The 20,358-nt window shown below is 38.2% G+C and overlaps 1 protein-coding gene across 6 annotated transcripts; it reads left to right on the forward strand.

Moving 5' to 3' along the window:
• Positions 1-3,296: 3,296 nt before the first annotated feature.
• On the forward strand, positions 3,297-19,175 carry LOC113053384 (AF4/FMR2 family member 3-like). 6 transcript variants are annotated; one of them, XM_026218354.1, is made up of 19 exons: positions 3,297-3,384; positions 3,700-3,993; positions 7,577-7,654; positions 8,094-8,127; positions 9,002-9,059; positions 9,607-9,658; positions 11,062-11,099; positions 11,447-11,639; positions 13,305-15,362; positions 15,501-15,610; positions 15,726-15,885; positions 16,054-16,187; positions 16,300-16,363; positions 16,638-16,774; positions 17,103-17,174; positions 17,288-17,381; positions 17,520-17,569; positions 17,662-17,855; positions 18,043-19,175. In XM_026218354.1, the coding sequence occupies exons 2-19, from the start codon at positions 3,925-3,927 to the stop codon at positions 18,162-18,164; spliced, it is 3,717 nt and encodes a 1,238-aa protein (XP_026074139.1). In that variant the 5' UTR covers positions 3,297-3,384; positions 3,700-3,924; the 3' UTR covers positions 18,165-19,175. The 6 variants fall into 6 exon arrangements, with proteins under 6 accessions (XP_026074139.1, XP_026074143.1, XP_026074138.1 ...); XM_026218355.1 differs by lacking the exon at positions 3,297-3,384 and adding an exon at positions 6,193-6,346 and having other exon boundaries at positions 3,908-3,993; XM_026218356.1 differs by lacking the exons at positions 3,297-3,384; positions 3,700-3,993 and adding exons at positions 4,480-4,957; positions 6,193-6,346.
• Positions 19,176-20,358: the final 1,183 nt, after the last annotated feature.

Genomic DNA, 20,358 nt, shown 5'->3' on the forward strand with positions numbered 1-20,358 from the left:
AGATGTGTCGTTACAGAAAGGTCTAGTGAACATTTGTTACAAGATCTGTGATTAAAGATCAGTGAGAATAACTTTTGGTTAACGACCTTAATGAAAGGACGTCGTGAAGTAGGCCTAGTTTTATACGCTGTAAGAGTTTGAATGATTGGATTTTAAAAGGGATTTTTTTTAGGGAATTTTAAATATGCAGTCTTAAGCCCTTCTGTTATTAGGCAGGTTTATAGAATTGGGTTTTACGCCACTGTTGTTTTTTTAGACTAGTGTAGTTCATATATTATCCGCAGTGTGGCGTCCTTTGACATAATATAGCCTGCTCAAATGCATCTTAAACCAGCCTAAAATAGACAGTTTAATGATTTTGAGCTGGATTAGACTGGCCTTGCTGTTCTCATCCTCACCAGCCGAAAAGACCCCAAAACCTGTTTAAACATCAATGAAATAGAAATTTGTAAAGTTGTTTTTCATTAGCCTGTTCTCTTTTTAGAAATTTCTGTGTAATTTACAGAACCTTTGCAGTTAGTAAGGTTTAATAATAATAATTATAATAATAATAGGGCTGTCATTACTTCAGTATTCAGTGCCACATGATCCTTCCACATGAAATGATTCTAATATGCTGATTTCCTGCTGAAGTAACATTTCTTACTGTTTTCCATTTTGAAATCAGTTGTTCTGATTTGTATTTTTGGAGCAACTTTGTTACACTTTCTTCAGGATCTTCGGCAGCATTTATTTCAAATAGAAATCTTTTTTTAACTTTATACATGTATTAACTGTCAATTTTAAATTAGTTTAATGCATCATCAAGTATTAATCAGTCATCTTTCGGACCTTAAAAATTTGAACAGTAGCGTAGCTTTTATATTACCATGTGTGACAGCAGTAACTAAGATGAAAATGTATAAATTACTCTTACCCATCGCCTCTCCCTCCTTAATCCCACCAACCCACAAAACACTATGATAACTTTCCATCCAAAGGCCATCCTCATATTGCACAACATTGACCTTGAACGTACATGTTATACAACTTGCGTTTGCTTTACTGAGAATATATTGCCCATATGTCTCATATACCACACACTTCCATATCTTTTATTTATTAAACAAAAAAGAGTACATACATTTAGCGATGCATTTTCCTGCTATAATTTGCCACATTTTTATTTTCTGAATTTCAGTATGTCATCTGTTCTGTGCTATCCTTGCTAGGCATCAGGGAAATGTAGTTGTATGGTGTAAACTGTCACCCTGTGCAAACGACAGTAAAGAACATATCACCTTTAGTGAAAAATTGTTGATGAACAAGCTCTAATTCGTGCATAACAGTAAACTGGCACAGTCAGAGTAAGTATGATCTAAACCAGCCTGAACATGAATGGAGAAACTGAAACATTTATCAAAACTATGTTCGCTAGTCAAATTGTATAGACAGCATAAACCACCACTTCTCCTTTCCAGCTTACCACTCACTCCTTCTCCCTCCTGAATCATCTGGCTAGCTACCTTGAGGAATCTGAGTTCCCAATGGGTCACCATGGATACCGGTGGAGCTTCAGTGTTCGTCTCAAGAGTCAGATGAAGGAGAGAAGCAACCCCTCTGTTGCTGGGAGGGCAGAACCTCATGTCTTAACAGGGCTGCCATGGGACTGCCTACAATCCCCCAGACCCATCATCTCTAGTAGCTGTAACCAAGGATGCCCTTGCTATATTTCCTCTCAGAGTACTCTCTAGGTGGACCCTCACCCCTTTTTAATTTCTTTAAATATTTTGATTCAATTTTACATTGAAGTATTTTCTTTCCCACTCTAGCTTTCTAAGTGTCCTGTCTATTTGTCTTTGCCTATTTAAAAAAATCATCAGTGTGTCTCTTTGTAAAATAAATTAATGCCACCATCTTACACCTTCTGAGCTAAAGCTGTTGTTATAAGTGGTCAATATGAGGTAATAAAAGCAGTCTATTTTGTATTGCTCGTGTGGCTCTGCATTAAACGTAAATGCAATATATGTGTATAAAAGAGAAGTCTCTGCATGTTTTACTGCTGTACATTACAGATTTATGATTGTTTTGAAGTGAATGAAGTGTTTATATTGTTCATCTGTTCTTTTCTGTGTAGGAGTGACAACTGTAACTCATAAATATATACAGCCTGAAGAAAAACACCACATATACAGATTCATTCTTCATTAAACTCTCAAACTCAAGTGCTTTAGATTCAAACAAGCTTCACTTCACTTCCACTTTTGTGTGATTTTCTTTTTTTTAAATACTGCATGCTGCAATACTTATCTTTCTCTGACACTATCTCTCTCACACACGGTGGTAGCACTTTCTCAGTTTCAAGCTATTTTTGATTATTTTCTTCCTCCAGGTGTGGCTCTCTTTTCATGAGGCTGAGTACTGACTGAGAGGTCATAAGAAGATCGCTCTTAGTAATGAAACCACAACTGTAAGAAAGAAAGAACAGCAGCACATCTGTGGCATTTCTGTCACTACCATGCAGACAAACACTGTTTGTGAAAGAGTAGCTGCAAATCACCTTAAATCATGCAACTTGATTGGTAAGTTATTACTTTTAATTGTGGTCAGACTTTCATCTGGTGCACAATATAATGGATGAAAATGTCCCCTAGACTTAAAAAGAAACAAGTGACCTGTGCCAAATATAGCCACAATATCATAGAGATCAGAGGGTTGACTTTTTTATTAAGGCTAGATAGAAATCCACACCATAGAAACCCCATGGCATCATGGCAGTGATTTTTACACAGGCAAGTTGCTCTCAAGTTTGTGTATGGAAATATATTACAAGAATTAATGGTTTAATAATGGGGGCAGGTTTTTTTTTTTTTGTTTTTTTTTTTTTGCCTGTCAAAAATTTGTCAAAATTATATTAGTTAATTCTGGCTGTTTTAGATCTTTATGTGCATATGTTTTTTATATAAACAGGTGGCAAGAAGGTGTTGGAAATCTGTCATTTTGGGATTTTTAGTATCCTAATGTTTCCATGTTGGACAAGATTGTGTGTGTCAGATGTCAGGAAGAGTCACAGCAAGTTGCACACACACAGACACAAACAAAAGCCAAACTGCACTGATGAGTGAATGAACAATCGGTTCACAGACCAAGAGAAAGTGCATGTCTCCCTAAGCATCACCATAAATTGTCTCCTGGCTTTCATAATGCATTAATGCTGCTAGGCTCTGTTTGCATGTTTATCTGTCATTTCAGTGAAATGTATGAAGCAATGCGGGGGGAGATGGAGTACACCCACAGATCTGGAAGTCTGCAGTGAGTAACAAGCTTATGTCTCTATCTCAGCACTAATACAGATGCATCTGGAAATTATGTGGAAGTCATTTCTTGCCCAATCATTTTCTGTGGGTATGTAACAGTTTGCATTCCATTCTTTCCTCTTACGAGATATAAGGCTAGCTCTGTATCTTGTATCTTTTTAAGATATGTGTTTGCTTTGTTAAAATCATCACTGATGTTAATTGAGGTCTTCCTTACAACCATGATAGATAGATAGATAGATAGATAGATAGATAGATAGATAGATAGATAGATAGATAGATAGATAGATAGATAGATAGATAGATAGATAGATAGATAGATTTTTTTGTTTGTTTTCCCAGAGGTATTGATGCTTCAGCTTCTCGGTGACTGTGTTTTCCTCCTCCCCGCTTGCTTACGCAGGAGTGTTTCTACGAGCATCTCCGTTCATCGCCGTCAAAGCGGTCTGACGAGATGTTTAGGTGACGACGGCGAGCCCTCGGTCCGTCAGCCTCCGCGCATCGCGTGCTTCCACAGAAACACCGACGGTGCCTACGATGCGTGACCTGTTGACGCTCGTTCTCCCGCGGTGCGCGCTGCTGCGCTTCTGTGTCTGCCAAAATGGACTACTGAACAATCGACCTCAACATGCCTACCATTTATGGAAGTAAGGGAAAACTTGCAAGTGTTTGCTTCATGCTTCAGCACGCGTCCCAGGTTAGTGTCATGATGCGTTTAATTCCATTGTTTTTCAAGAAGAGATAAAAACATGACGATAACTACATTTTTTATTTAGTGTTATGCTATTTATTCTCTAAATTGTATTTGTTTTTATTATTATTTTGTATTGTTATTATTGATGAACAGAACACTGAGTGGCGCAGTCTCAAGCAACCCTTTTTTCTGGCGTCCCATACTTAGACAAACGTCAACTATCTTTAAACTTTTTAAAACACAAACTTTTTTCTTATGTATATATATATATATATATATATATATATATATATATATATATATATATATATATATATATATATATATATATATATTATATGCATAATTAGTTTTTGTTTTGTCAATGTTAAGTCTGATGTCTGAGTATTTTTAATGTTGTGTAGAAATAGGCGTCCAAACCAACGTGCATTTTAACTTTTGACAAATATTTGAAAACGCAGAGGAATAATGAAAACAGTCGAAAAAGATGTATTTAGAGGAATCATGCGCTGTCATATCTCTATAGTCTACACTGACAGAACTTCTGAGAGGTGATGCTTTATGGTTTTGTCAGTTGAACTGTTTTCCGGTGTGAGTACCTCTGAGCGCAACTTGGTGTTTTCGGTTTTGCTGTGTGGCGCGCGCAGCTTTGATTAGATGGTAAATTCAAATTCAAATTTTTAAATAGCGACTTCCTCTTCTGTCACTCTACAGAGCGTCTTCAATCTGTCAAGAAAATCGTCAGCTGCCTCTCGTGCTGTTACATCATGTTTATCTCTGCGCTTTAGTATCTTAGTTTGGACTTTTCCACAGAGACCAGAAGGCATCTAAAGGGGATTATGCACGTTGTCTGAATAGGTTCGCTTGTACAAATATTTACAGACCCATATTTGGGTATAATAGTAATAAAAAACTGTGAGAAGACAAATTGAAGATCAGCTGAGGGCCCAAAGAGGATCAGAACTAAGTGAGTAAGGTTATAAATGCACATAGTTTATCTTCTGAACTTTGGGAATTTCTCCCTCTCTTGCTGACACACACACACACACACACACACACACACACACACACACACACAGACTGCTGCACTCATGCAAACAAACTGGCTTCACAAATGACTCATTCTTAGTCATTCTGACGGTTATTAAACTGGTGTTGAAGGCTTATTATAAAACAAAAAGTGAGGGATCATCAAAAAATACATTATCATTTCCTACAGCTGCGTGTGAGTCAGCTTCTACACTGAAAGCATTTGAGGACACTTTACATTTCAGTTCAGACAAGTGCATGTGTGCAGACAACCACAATGGCACCCAAATCACCTGCAGATGTCAGCTGTGCGGCATTTATTCAGCTGCAGTGTATTCCTAAAATTTGATCATGCATTCCTAAAATATGTAGCTCAGCTTAAAACAGGTGGTATTATATTGATTAATATTGATTGACCTGATTGTTCAGATATTTTTAGAGGACTGCTCAAAGATAACATTCTTCTCTTATAGATACCTGTGTACTTGCACAATACAATACTTTTGGTAACACTTTATTTTTCAGTGTCCTTGTTACATGTACACAGTCAGAAAGAAAGGTACAAATCTGTCACTGGTATGGTACCTTTTCAAAAGTTACACCTTTGTACTTTATTCACCTCAAAACAAATGTAGATATTAGCACCTAAAGACTACATATTAGTATGTTTTGAAAGTGTACCGCCTCAGTGACAGCTTTAGTATCTTTAATATGTGAGTGTACTGACTATAGTAATAACAGTAAATGATGCATATTGCATGAAACTAACCCTAAATCAAACCCAAATCGTAACCCTATAGTAAGTACATGTTCATTTTAATGTACTCAATTCTTACACTTTAACAATGACACCTTAAAATAAAGTGTTAGCATAATTTAAATCAATATTTAATGTAGTATGTACGATGAGCCAGTCAAAACCTCAAAATAAACCCCTGAGTGAAACCCTTCAGGTACACCATGCTTGTTGTATATTATGCTTTATAAGGATCATCGCAGTGCAGTACAATACAGTGCTCCATTTCTCATATCCGTCTGTTACCATCAGTCTGAATGTGCACGTCTTCCCAGGGTTGCTGTTGTGGTCATAGGTATTTTTAGAAAGATCACAATAGATGTCTCCTTTTCAAAATAGTGTATTGTTGTTGTTTTTTTGTACTTTTTCAATTGTAGAAATGCCAAATCAACAGTCTCCTGTATGATTAAATCGGGCCATGTCAAAGAATCTAAGGAGTGTGCAGACAGAGAACAGTGAGATGCACATACATAGAGAGACAGAGAAGCAGTTGCAGGTTCACCTGGGAAGCCTTGTTGTTGGTGAAGAGAGGTGAGTCCTTAGTGACTAAAGGTGGCGAGAGAGATAATGAAGCAGGTGGATGAGAGGGAAGGGGGAAGAGTTATGCTCTGGAGGGAGGTGTGTGTTTTCGAAATATTGCTACAGGCAAGGAAGGACGATTGATGTGTATAATGTATGTTTACAATATGATACTGTTGTGCAGTTCGACTTTAGCAGTCTGTGTTGAACACATGGTGGTGTTTAACCTAGTAGTTTACCCTCAAATTGATCTAAACCTGTAAGAGTTTCGTTCTTCTGTTAAATACTGTATGCACAGACAGCTACAAAAGTGCAGTCACATTACCCATTGTTTGGAAAATTGGAGCAAAATCCAGTTGTGGAGTCTACGCAATAAGGAATTCCACATGAGGCCAAACAATTTTCAATTTTACAAGTTGGTCACACAGAAATATTGGTGTTTGAGTATCTGCACCATCCTCCTGACACATGTAAAATTGGCTCATCCAATGACCATCTCTATGTGTAACCAAAATCAGAAAATTGAAGTGTGATCAGTTTTTCAATTATTATTTATATATTATTTATTGGCATTGGCCAAAACTGCAGTTGTGTTCAACTTAGCAGCATGGATGCAGAATCATGCGAAGACTATAATCTGTACCACTGCAGACATTTTCAAATTGCAGTCAGCCATATATAATTTATATATATTAAAAAAAACATTTAAATGAGAAAACAGTTACTGTGTGCAACTTTTTGGAAACAGTTCTGACTGAATGTTTTACTTTCAGATAAATGACTGTTAGACCATGAGCATTTTTAGCTTAATCAGACAAACGTCTGCACATCTGTTTTCCTAACGATTATGAGGGTCGATAACTCATGTCCATTTCACACACTGCTTCCTGCTCTGTGACACACACACAGCCACAAGCACAGATTACACAATAAAGTTTTTACTGAGTAAGTTATTTAATCACACATATTATAAGAAATGCCATAAGTTTCCACAAACCCACAAATACTGTAAGTTCTTCATCAAAAGATAATGAACTCTCACTGATGGATATTATGTCATTAAATGGATTAACAGTCACTCTTTAATAACACAGGATCTAAATAAGACATTACTTCTGCAGTGTCTGCTCCTGTTATGAGTAACATGCAGGAAATAAAATGTTTGGTTATCACAGGAAAGTTCATTTTCCAAACCTGTAAGTCATTTTGACTTTTAGCCACTGTCCTCTCATCTCTCCGTAGGACATGACCCAGTCCTGGCCTTACCAGCAGCCCCCAGGGGAAGGGGGCACTCAGCATTTCCTGTACTCAAACACAAAGGTACGCATGCATAGGGTTTATTACAGACTGCAGGCAAATGTGATAAATTTAGCAGTATACAGCACCATCTCTGCTCTGTCTCTGTCTGTATGTTTATCTCTTTCGCTCTTTTCCTCTCTCTCCCCGATGGATATTACGCATGCATTGTTTATTTGCACACACTCATAAATCTGTGTTGTTTTAGCACAAGAGTCACTACAGAAATTATGCAAATCGGGTAGCAATGCCCAAAGCACAATGCAGGCCGGTTCTAGTGACTGAAATGTACCTCTAATTTAATGACACCTTGTTACACGGAATTTTGGGGGCTTAAGGTAAAAGGTTAAGTGCTAAGATACAGTGTGACGATGTTTATTACAGAATTCACCCTTTTGTCTTTTGTCAAGATGCTGTTTGTGTTGATTTGACTGATTTGGTTTATGCTGTTTATCTGTTTTAGGAGGGAAAACAGCCCAATTCACGACACAGACATGGTAAACATGCTACTGTGCAAACTGTATGTTTGGAGCACTGTTTTAGATACATGTCTTTCTGTCTGGATTAGGGATGCACATAAGGTTATTCTGACTGATACAGATAAGATTATGGTTATTTTCATGGCTAATAACTGTTAATTGACTGATAATGAACTTATTTGCTATTTGGTGTTGATACATTCTAAATTCTTAATTCTATAAATTCTAAAAACTAAAAACAATCATTATAAATGTTACAAGTGAATTTTGGCATCACAACATTGAATTGAATTAAAAAATATATATTTCTTTTGATATTAAAAGTATTAAATATGACAAAATTATATGAAAATGTAAAATAATTGTTTTAATAATTTTTTAAATATCTATTTCTGTGATGGCTAAGCTGAATTTTCAGCAGTCATTGCCCCATGACAATCCCTCAGAAATCATTCTAATATCCTGATTTCTTAATATTATGAATGTTAAAAACCTTTTTTTTTTTGTACAAACCATTATACATGTTTTCTTCAGAACTCTTTGATGAATAAAAAGTTAAAAAAGAACAGCAATTATTTGATTAAGACAACATTTGTAACATTATAAAGATCAATTAATGTGTCTTTGCTAAATAAAAGTATTAACTGAATAAATAAAAAAAAGTTATACTGACCATAAACGTTTGAACAGTGGTGTAAAATTAAAAATCCAATTTGACTGATATTAATTTCATATAATTGAATTATGCTCTTTATTACCTGCTTTGTTTTATTTGAGATATCGCTACATGATTCACGTCTGTATATGTATACACAGCTGTGCTAATATATAGCCCTGTTTTTACATTCTGCTCCAAAATGCTTATGGATTTCTCTTCCTGTTGCTTTCTCAGTGAGGGATGGTGTCTCTATGAGGATGCCCTCACGTCCACTCGTGGCCCCTCATAAATCGTAAGTGGGGTGCACAGCACCCAATCCGTCCATGCTTACCAAGCAACATGTTGTGTCTGAACTGCTTCTACCTGTTCACTTTATTACACCATAAACAACGTCTGTTGAACGTCTGTGCATATTAGTGTGTATAATTAGACTGGGCTTCCTGAAATTTAACTGCTTTGGGCCCACTGCTGTTTAAAACCAGCTTCACATGGAGGGTTAGCCCAGTGTTATATATCTCAACCGTCTCTAACCACCATACTAACTCCATAGACTTCATAAAGTTCACTGAGTTACTATCTAATTACAGAGCAGGTTAACACAGCAGGGTAGAGCTTTAAACCACACTACCATCATATTACATCACTGTTCAACATTAGAGCACTGTGTTTATGACCTTTTTCTTTGAAGGTTGTAATCAGATACAATCTCATATAGCTAGACCGCTCGAGGCAAACTCACAGATTTAATACACACACACACACACAGATGTGCTGCAGATTGGCACAACGAATAAGTCTCTTTGTCAAGTGTGACATTCTCTCATGTTTGACTCTCGCAGCATGCTCGCTGATGACCTGAAACTCAGCAGTGACGAAGATGACAAGGACGAGGTATATCATCAATTAGTATTAATAACTTTTTTGCACTGCTTGTGCTAACTGTTAACTTTGAACACAGTCCAGCTTATTTGTTCATTTATCACAAAATGCATTTACAAACAAAACCACCTGGCTGCTGTGGCATTTGTGTTTGCATTGTAGAAAGCACTACATTGACACTAACTCTGCCATTCTGACACTAATTCTGCCATATATATATACCATACGTTGCACAAATGTAAATGTAAATACAGAAATGCATTGTCATTTTGCATATTACATTCCAAATTGAATATCGCTACCCATATGCTTCCATAAAAATAACTTTTAAAGCCATTTTAATATATTTAAAAATGTAATGTGTTCACGTAATAACAAAGAAGCTGGATTTTCAGCATCATTAGTCTCACGTGTCACATGATCCTTCAGAAATCATTCGAATATAGGCCTCAATAAACATGTCTTATTTTTATCAATGTTGGAAGCAGTTGTGCTGCTTAATATTTTGGAAACCATGATGCATTTTTAAGGATCTTTTGAATATAATGCTTAAATTAAAAGCATTTATTTGGGAGATAAAGAAATGTCTTGTTTGTAAATGTCCTGTAAAAGTAAATGTCTTGACTATGAATTTCTTAAAAAAGAAAACAGACATTTGAAAAGGAGTGTCAACCCTTTTGTATAAATAAGTGACTATACATTTTTTTATTATGAGTCAAAGACTATTAATCATCTATTCCTGTGTAAACGCTGCCCTTGTAATCATTTAAAGAGGTGACCCATAATTAAATCAAGCTGAGAGGTTGATAAAAAAAAAAAAGAAAAAAAAAAACATCTCACATGCAGAAAATTTCAAGTCCTTTCAAGTTTGTTTGATTCCAACATAATGAAAAGTGTTTGAGTTGTTTTCTTTATAATAAGTCCATCCATTCTGACCTGATTAACCGATTCAGGCTGGTTTGTGGGGCTGTATGAGTAAACTGTACAGTATCTAGCTGATCCTCCCTCACATTCACTTCAATAGGAGTCCTATCGAAAACAAATTATGATCTCATGTTACACATTTTGTATTGGAGGCACTGCCTTTTTGCCTTCTTGGGAAAAATGACACTGCTCCATGTCTGTGCTGCTGAACTTGACATAGTTTCAGTGTAGCAAGTTTGATATTTGACTCTAACTTTAACCTACTTGTACATGTGTGTATCTCAACACAGGACTCCAGGATTATGAGTCATAACAGTCTGAGTCATAAAATACACCAGAGTCGTGACCTTTCTGCTGTTACTGCAGGATTGTAGCTTTTGCTTTTGTCAGGATGCTAGTAATGGCCATAAAGTTGAAGATTCCAAGCTAAAAAGCTATTTTATTCACATTTTTCTTATTTTTTTATTTATTTATTCTTATCTGTTAATCAGGGAAGTGAGCAAACAACTTCTTGGGCTGATAATGACCGGTAAGTTTTATGTTAGTAACTGTAGCCGTTCTCATTATTATCCATTGTTTGTGTCTGTATGTGTGAGTGTGTGTTTTACATATTGAAGAGGTCAGAATATGTGGAATGTGACAGCTGGATGATAGACCAGCCTCTGTTTCTTTTGGCCTTTCAACATGTTCAACTCCCAAACACACATACACACACACACACACCACTCGTAGTGTTTAGTCTGCATATTTGTTGGGATTTTAAAATTTCTTTCAACTTGATAGTCAAGACTGTTGTACATGTAAATGCATTCTGAATGTGTGGCCTAAGAAATGCTTCTCAATCCATATCCATTGTTTGCATGTACTGACTGACAGCTTGTCAGGCCAGCAGCAGCACCGCACACACACACATGTCGGAAGAGTGAGACATTCTAGCTCAGGGTCTTCAGGCTCAGACCCTTCCAGCGAGTGGGAAAGCAGCAGTCAGCGGTCACACAGCCCGAGCCCAAGGACACACAACCGGTGCGGGACATCACCCCAACAGCGGACCCTAAACTGCAGTACAGAGGTATGCGCTAGCATTTTTTTGCAGTGAAGTATACTATTTCTCATTGCCTCGCTCTCTCTGTTTCCTAGTAGTTGTTTTTAGCAGATGAGGTAAAATGGGATGGTGGGGGGTGGAGAGAGGAATGTCGAGGGGCGGCCGCTGAGACTTTAGAATCTGGGTGTCATGTCAACATGTGGTGTCCCGGATGACTAACTAGATTGGAAGTAATACATGTCAACATTGATTTCGTCACAAAAAGCAGAACTTAAAGGGATTGGTTACCCTAAACAATGAAAATTATTTCTGGGTGAGCTTTCCCTTTGAAACAGCACAGGAAAATATTTAAATCGTTTTAGGATGTGTTCTTATATGACGTTTGGGGTCCCTAGCAAGTACTTTTTTTTTCATCAGAAGGAGGGATTAAAAGCTTTCGTAGCATAGTGCTACACCACCATATGAATGAAGGTGTCTGTGTGACACAGCTGGCTCTATTACTGAACATGCCATCTATTTCTAAACTGTGGAGAAGGGAGGTGGGAACACCATGTGTTTTTCATCTACATGTAGTCATGTAGTGTCTCTGAGAAGGACGGCTTGGAAACACCACACGGTTCCAGTGGGGGGGGGGGGTTGAGGGGAGGGGCAATGGGAAAAGGGCACAAGAGATGCAGTGTCTTTGCTGGAAAGAGAGAGGGGAAGGGGGAATGTTTGAGTGGAGGAGTTAAAGTTTAAATTAGCTCTGGTCAGCTACTGGAGGCGAGAGAGGAAAGCTCAGTCTGCCCTGGAGCTCAAGTGTGCTTTCAAGTGAGTATTTGCTTTGATTTTGTGTCGTTAATTCAAATGTTTTGTAAAGTCAATAGTGAGTATAGCTTACTTTATTACACTATAAAGTGAGATTATGTTGTCATACAGTATTTATTTTCAGTGCAGCTTATTTCTGGTTTGTAATAGTTTGGAGTGATTGAACTTTAGAGGCAATGTAATGGTGAAAGCAGTGTGAAATTGAAAGAGGGTTTGCTAGGGTTTAAGGAATGTCCATTTTTCTGGCCCTTTCTCTCGTTCACCCTTTCACCTCCTGTTTTTTTTCTCTCTCTCCCTCTGACACACAGGCCCATTTACATAAATACTCATATTTCCTATTTGTTCATTCAAATCATTTCTCATTGTATTTTTTCCAATAATGTTCTGCCACTATCACATTGTTGAGTAAATACATTGTCATGCAGTCAGATATTGGTTTATACAATCTTCTGCACACAGAGTGTTTCCGTTGCATCAGTATGGTAAAGAATTGAGATGTTCAATAGCTAGAAGTTCTATCTCTCTAATATTCCTACGATTAGCCTATAACCTGCCATGACTGACTGTGCATCACCACTGTTATTTTAAATGTGATGTTCACTTTGTTAAAATGTCAGCTGCACACTAATTTGTTAAAGAGTTTCTGTAATGTATTTTCGGTGATACTGTTATCATCCTCAGTGGTCAAGAGTTTATGGTCAAGAGCAGGTTCACTGATGATCATAATCTTGTCACGTTTTATAATCCAGGTCAATCTTGATTTATATTTGATCAAATTCACATTATTTTATTAAATTCAAATTTAGAGTAATAGTATTTGATCAGTTTTACCATTGTTACATTCTCTGTCTTGAACTCATGTCTTTTCTCTGTTTCTCTGTTCAGACGGAAAGTCCACCATCCACACAGTGGCAGCTGGACAGGTGGCTTGAGAAAGTCCCTAAAAATCATCATTCAGCTGACCACGACCCAGGTGGAGGACAGCGACAAAGTGCAAAATCTGACTGTGGCCGAGGACCATCACCTGGAAGATACTGGAGCAGAGACTCTGAGTCCAGACGGGATTACAGTCCATGTGAAAGTCCGGTCCCAAGTCCAAAATTTGACTACAGCCCCAGAAACAGTCCTGAGCCCAGCCCAGAATACAGTCCATGCCCCAGTCCAGGAATTAGCCTGTTGCCGAGCCCAGTGCCAAGTGTGTGTCCAAGTCCAGGAGACAGCCTCCAAGGGAGTCGAAGTCCCAGCCCTCTACCTTTACACCCTCCCAGAAGCCCCAGTCCAAGTCTTTCATCCACAGCAGTACCTAGCCAAGGTACATATCCTCAGGTACAGCCACCTCAAAAAAAAAGTCTCAGGCATATTGCAAGGCCAAACGTTACCTCTAATCCAGCACATCGTCCTAAAGTAAGGCCATGGGTGCCTCCGGACCATAGTGCCGACCAGACAAAGGAGTTTAGACCCAAAGACTCTAGATCCAGAGACTCTCGTTCCAAAGACTCCAGACCTGGTCCTCCCCAACAACCCAATCATTCCAAACACAGCTCAACAGAAAAGTCACACAAAGATCTCACACACAAGCTTGAAGCCAAAAACTCTGAAACCACATGCAAGCAAAGGTTTAACTCACCTTCAAACCCTATTTCAAAGCATTCGTCAAAGCAAAGACCAAGCGTTAGCCCAAAACCACAAGCCAGGCACTCATCTACAACTGACCATAGTATTGAACATAATCACAGAAGCAATGAACCTACAGGGGTGTCAATCCACAATTCACACCCCAAATCAGGCCATTCATCTCATTTTAATAATCTAAAGAGTTCTGAACGGGGTCCCTCGTCAAAGTCCAGGGACTCGTCCCGGAGCGAAGTCAACAGTCGATCTAGTCACAGCTTGAAGACTAAATCTTTCCCGGATACAAAGCAGTCCAGCTCTAAACAGACTTCCCAACAGAGTTCCAGCCCAAAGCCCAAGGTCAAATTAGGGGATGCCCCAGTGCCCGGAACCAGGCCTTCCCAAAAAGACCCGAAGCCAAAAGAGAGAGAGCGAGAGGTGGACAACCGAGGTAAGGCCAAGGGAGCAACCCTGGTGCAGACCAGCAAGGAGCAGAGACAAAGACTGGCGGAGGAGCAAGTTATAAGACGTCGCTGGGTTCTGAGTTCTGAGGAAGAGGAAGACGAGGAAGATAGGAGAACTGAGGAAGGGGAAAGAGAGAGGAAGCGGAGAAGGAGGAGGGAGCAGGAAGTTGAATGGAAGTCAGTGCAGCCCAAACAAAGACCTCACACCAACAGCCAGCATCACACTCAAAAGCAATACAATGGACTTAACCTTGAAGAGCAGAGGAGGAAGAAGAGAAGGTGGAGCAATGAGGACATTTCCTCAGGTCCTTACGTGACAGACACTAGACTTTCTCCACCACTTTCTCCACCTTCCCCTACTCCTGTCATCAAGCCCACTCATCCGTCATCTTCCTCATCCTCATCCTCCTCCTCATCATCATCGTCCTCATCATCTTCCTCTGAATCAGACTCTGAGTCCAGTCCACCCCGGAATGTTGCCAAAGTCCCTGCAGATTCAACATCAAACCAAAAAACTGTGTCGAAAAGGAGACATGACAAACAGACTTCTGGCACTGGTGCTCACCCCCACGGGTCAAGCTTAAGCACCCCTGAGACAGATAAACAAGGTCGGGGCAGACACAAACTCTACACACTGGTGCCTTTCGGTCGATCTGAAAAATCCCCCAATGTCGCACATAGAGGCCTGAGAAAACTTGTTGTGAGGATAGACCTCTCGCTTCTGGGTAGACTCCCTAGTGCAGATGAGATTACTGAAAGACAGTCCTCATCTTCAGCTTTGTCATTGGGAAAGGCGAAAGAAAAGACTTCAATGAAAGACCTGCACCACTTGGACCAACTGCCTGAAGATGGCAGAAGTAAAAGAAAAGTGAGGAAGAGAAAATCATCTTTATTTTTAATCAATGCAGACAAATCTGCAATTCTTAAATTAATGTTCCTCTGAATATGAGATTTGTGTTTTTGCATACATGTATGCTTTTTTTGTGTGTGTATTTTACTAAATCAGGCTGAAAATGTAGATGCTCAGAGAGAGAATAAGAGAAATCAATCACGTGCAGATAAACTACCAGTGTCAGTCCATAATGAGACTGAGGAAACCTTCAACAAGCAAAATGGGTATATTTAGAGCTATTCACTGTTCACTGTTATTCTTGTCAACTGGGACATGTTTATTGTCTGGCTCATGCTCATTGATGTGCTCATGATGTCCTTTTTATTGCTGTGTATGCAGATGTCAAGAAGATTACTTTTATTCCAAGAGGCCAGTGTCCCCATTGTCTCCTCCATCTGGCATACTGGAGCTCGCAAAAACCACAGTGAAAACTCAGCATGCTGAGAAGTACCACACACCTCCAGAAAAAGACAAAGATTCAACAGCACAGAAAAGACAGGTTCTTAAAATATTGCTCACATGGAACACTAAAGTCTTTCTTTCTATCTTATCTTGTAATGATTAAAAACAACATAGCAATTCATGAACCTTACATGGCCAGTATTGGAAGAGGGTTCTTTAACAATTGTTCTAATATAATATATATTAATATGTATTAATGAAACAGGACCAGAAGACGCAGCCCAAGGTAGAGGTGGAGTGTGTCAGGGTGTCAGGACACCTACAGTCTCTCTCTGGTTCGCTGGTTCCTCCCTCGAACCTTCCGCTCCACTACAGAGGAACCGTACCTATCAGTGATGTGTGAGTTAATGTCTGTTAATGCCTCTGTTTCATTTAACAGTGCTGTGACATTTAATGTCAACCACCTTCCCTTAGTTCTTTCCTAATCTCTCCTTTCTTCCCTTCATGTTAGCTCTCATCATGCTGAATACTACTTGCATGAGGCCAAGAGGTTGAAACATCGAGCAGACGCAATGGTAAATGATGGATATTGATTTTTTTTAAGTAACTTTTCCCAACGCTGATTACCACTAGACAAGACAATTATAGAGGTCAGAGTTTTGCAGCCTTGAAGCCACAACCCCACATACATTCTCAACAAAAACAAAAAGACAAAAGCTTTCCACTGGGGCAGTACCTTTATGCGTGTGTGTGTGTGTGTGTGTGTGTGTGTGTGTGTGTTTGGTCTGTATCCTCTGTAACTAATTCGACTTCTTTCTTTTATCCTTTTGTCTCTATCCCTGTTTGCAGGTGGATAAGTTAGGAAAAGCTGTGAATTATGTGGATGCTGCTTTGTCTTTCATGGAGTGTGGTAAAGCCATGGAAGAGGGACCGCTGGAGTCCAAGTCCCCCTACACCATGTATGCTGAAACTGTGGAGCTCATAAGGTGTTTAAGAGTTTTATTTTTCTCTGTTGGTCTTTTTACGTGTTTTTTTTTTCTTCAACATTTTCCATTGGCCAGACATTACATGACTGGGTAGCTCCTTGTGACAGGATGCATACCGACTATGTTTTACCTACAGGAGATGTGGGTTTGATTAAGTGCTGTGATGATAAGAGCAACAGCAGGCCACAAAACGTGTAAATCAGTGTCAATATATTTGATGTTTTTACAATGACCAATATTTGAAAGATACCAAAATAGAATTGGCCAGAAAAGGCCAATGTTTGTCAGAAGTTCTGTGTTGATTTGACATGTTCTATGTGTTGGATAGATATGCTATGAGACTTAAGAGTCACGCCGGACCTGGAGCCAGCCAGGAAGACAAACAGCTAGCTGTACTATGGTAAATACAACACTGCAAAAATCTTCAACTGTCTGTATTGTCGTTTTGATTATCTGAATCTTGATCGTGTTAAAGTCTGTTGACAAAATGCACATTTTGTTTCTGGTTTGCAGTTTCCGCTGTCTTGCTCTTCTTTATTGGCAAATGTTTCGCCTTAAAAAGGATAACGCTCTAAAATACTCCAAAGTCCTGCTGGACTACTTCAAAGTAGGCGGTTATCAGTTATCATACATCAATATGCAAAAGACAGTTGAAAAAATACCTGCAAATATAGTTTGTTAAAATAGCCACGTTGTCCTGTTCAAAGATTTACTCATTCTTGTTTCTGTTTTTTACTTTGATTAGAGTTCTCCAAAAGGACCTCACAAACCCCCTCCTTGGAACGATGCTGGAAAGTAAGAGTTAGGTTATAGTTGGGCCTTGATATCATTTACACACCCACCATGAGAGACCTTTATGTTGTACCTCTGTATTTGTGCTTTTACAGGGGAACTGTACCTCCTGCTTCCATTTGCTCCGTTAATATAATGGGGTCTCACACAGGCAGCTCACAGAGCAGTGTCATCAGCATTCCCCATCGTATCCACCAGATGGCAGCAAATCACCTCAACATCACCAACAGTGTCCTGTACAGTTACGAGTACTGGGAGGTGGCTGATACTCTGGCCAGAGAAAATAAGGGTGGGTTTTCAATCAGTTATGCTTTTCGTCTTCAAAGGGACCAATATAATCATTTATAAAAAACATGTATTAGCTATTTATTAAAAAAAAATCTATTTCTATTCTACATTTAAAAATTTTTTGTAAAATGTTGCATTTTAATATTTATATTTATATATAAAAGTATTCTCTCTCACACCCACACCAGAATTTTTCAACTATCTGAACACACTGACTGGGCCTTTGACCCTGCATAGCAGCATGGCCCATATCGTCCAGTACACCAGGCAAGGGCTGCAGTGGATCCGGATCAGTGCTAACCTATCATAATACCATGCACAGACATTCACAAACTTCACAAATCACTTGTTTTGCCAAATGAGCAAAACATTTTACAGTGACCCTGCACTCTGTGACCAAGGAGTCTGGTTTTGGATCAAGACAGTAATGAAGTTTGTCTGCCAGACATCATGTCCTCATTGGGTATTAAGGAATGGACATACCTGTGTTACGTCACCTTCCTGAGCATTAAATGTCAAGATATTTCAGGATACGTGTCAGAAACAATTATGTTTTCTTTAATGCTATCAGGCTGGTCAAATCAAAAGAACATTGGTCATTCAATTCTTAGCATCAAGGTTTGAAAAGGAACCATTGTTGGCTAAGTCATCAAGTGCTGCTTTTCTAAAATGTGCCACATTTTTATATAAGCAATTAATTTTTAAAGGGTTTTATTTTCTGTATGTAAATACATTGCCGTTACAAATCTCTTTACTGGTTTAAAATAGTTTTTGTATGATGGGTTGCATCATCTAACTTAAGTAAAAACATTTTTTAAGAGCCTTTCCTAACTTCTTATATCAAAATCTGTGCATGAAAAAATCTCTTTAAGATCTCTGAATGTGATTTTTTTCTATGTGCAATAAGTCTGAGATTTTTACATCATATCAATAGCCAGCATACAGCCATGACTTCTGATGACATTGTGTTAAGTTGTTGTAAAGTTTATACTGAAAGAAAGGAAAAAAACATAATCAGGACTTTTGTTAATTAAATTGTTTTTACAGGAGATTGTAGTTGTGTTGATCATATGTTGTTGATGATGATGACGATGATGATGATGATGACCAACATCAATCCATTGGTGGAAAATGTAAAAAATTTTCAGACCTTAGCATAAGATCCCTGAAAAACAAGATTTATATTTTAAAACAACATGCAAATCAGACTTAACCTACAAATGAATATAGACTTCACACATTCTAGTGAAAGCTTTTATGGATACCATTTTATCAAAACCTAAGGAAATAAAAGCAGGAATGTCCTCACATAGTAACTTTACCTAAAGAGTGAAAGAATGCTTAATGTGTCAAATATAAAATAAAACAAAGTGGGCTTCTTTTATCCGATTAATTGAGGAAATCAATTAATCAGCCCTAAATTAATTAAATTCAAATTCTAAAAAATGATAACCTTTATATGTATCATAATTTTTCAAACTGAAAATTCCCATTCAAATTGATTTAGGGCTGCAACTAGCAATTATTTTAAGAATCGATTAATGAAAAATGGTAAGTGTTACATTTAAAATCTTAAAAATGTATGTATTTTAGCGTTACCATGGCTGGACTGGGACGCAATTTCAGGCCGGGAAATCTCACACTCATCCAGGCCACCCTAAGCACCCACAACAAACCCTAAAACCCAAACTCTATTTAAAGATGTCTATCAATGCAAGCAAGTGTCATTTGGTCAGTACTTGTCTTTTGAATATCTAGGGATTGTGCTGAAAGGTGCTCCATGCATTCTGTTTATTATTTATTATTATTTACAGGCCTGCAAAATACTCTCCAGCTTTTGTTGAAGAGGTCACAGAAATGTTATCAAAGATTTCCTCAGAGTTTGACTGTTTTGCAATTGCAGTGGATTTTATTATTCACATAGACAATGCAGAAAACAAAACTACAAAAGAAATGATAATGGTTCTAAACACTTTAGACTTGACTCAGCATGTGCATGGACCCACACACAAAGGTGGACACACTCTGGATCTAATCATCAGTAGGGGTCTAAACATTTCATCCATTGTTATTAAGGACATAGCACTATCTGATCACTTCTGTATTTTCTTTGATATATTGATCTCTGCTACCACTGAATCTAGATCTGTCTCTGTCAGAAGGAGATGCATTAATGAGAACACTAGTGTGCTGTTTATGGAGGCTATATCTTTAACACCAAGCATTTCTGCAGACTCTGTTGATATTCTCCTTGATTCCTTCAACTCAAAAGTTAAGAATTTTATTGATGATTTTGCTCCAATAATAGTCAGAAAGAAAACAAACAGACAGAAATCAGTTTGGAGAAGATCAACAGCAGTTCAGACTATGAAAAGACTATGTAGAAAAGCCGAGTGGATGTGGAGGATGCTATAAAGACTAATGATTAATGTGAAACTAGCCACAGCTAGACAGAATTTCTTCTCAGACCTTATAAACAGTAACTTAAATAACACTCGTACTCT

Source organism: Carassius auratus, chromosome 34, assembly GCF_003368295.1.
Source record: "Carassius auratus strain Wakin chromosome 34, ASM336829v1, whole genome shotgun sequence".
Classification (NCBI taxonomy): domain Eukaryota; kingdom Metazoa; phylum Chordata; class Actinopteri; order Cypriniformes; family Cyprinidae; genus Carassius; species Carassius auratus.

Excerpts from the sequence above, each read along its gene's own strand:
- LOC113053384 (XM_026218354.1), top strand. The coding sequence starts at position 3,925 with ATGCCTACCATTTATGGAAGTAAGGGAAAACTTGCAAGTGTTTGCTTC. Across the intron at positions 9,060-9,606 it reads CTCGTGGCCCCTCATAAATC|CATGCTCGCTGATGACCTGA; the intron begins GTAAGTGGGGTG and ends TGACTCTCGCAG. Across the intron at positions 16,364-16,637 it reads AACATCGAGCAGACGCAATG|GTGGATAAGTTAGGAAAAGC; the intron begins GTAAATGATGGA and ends CCCTGTTTGCAG.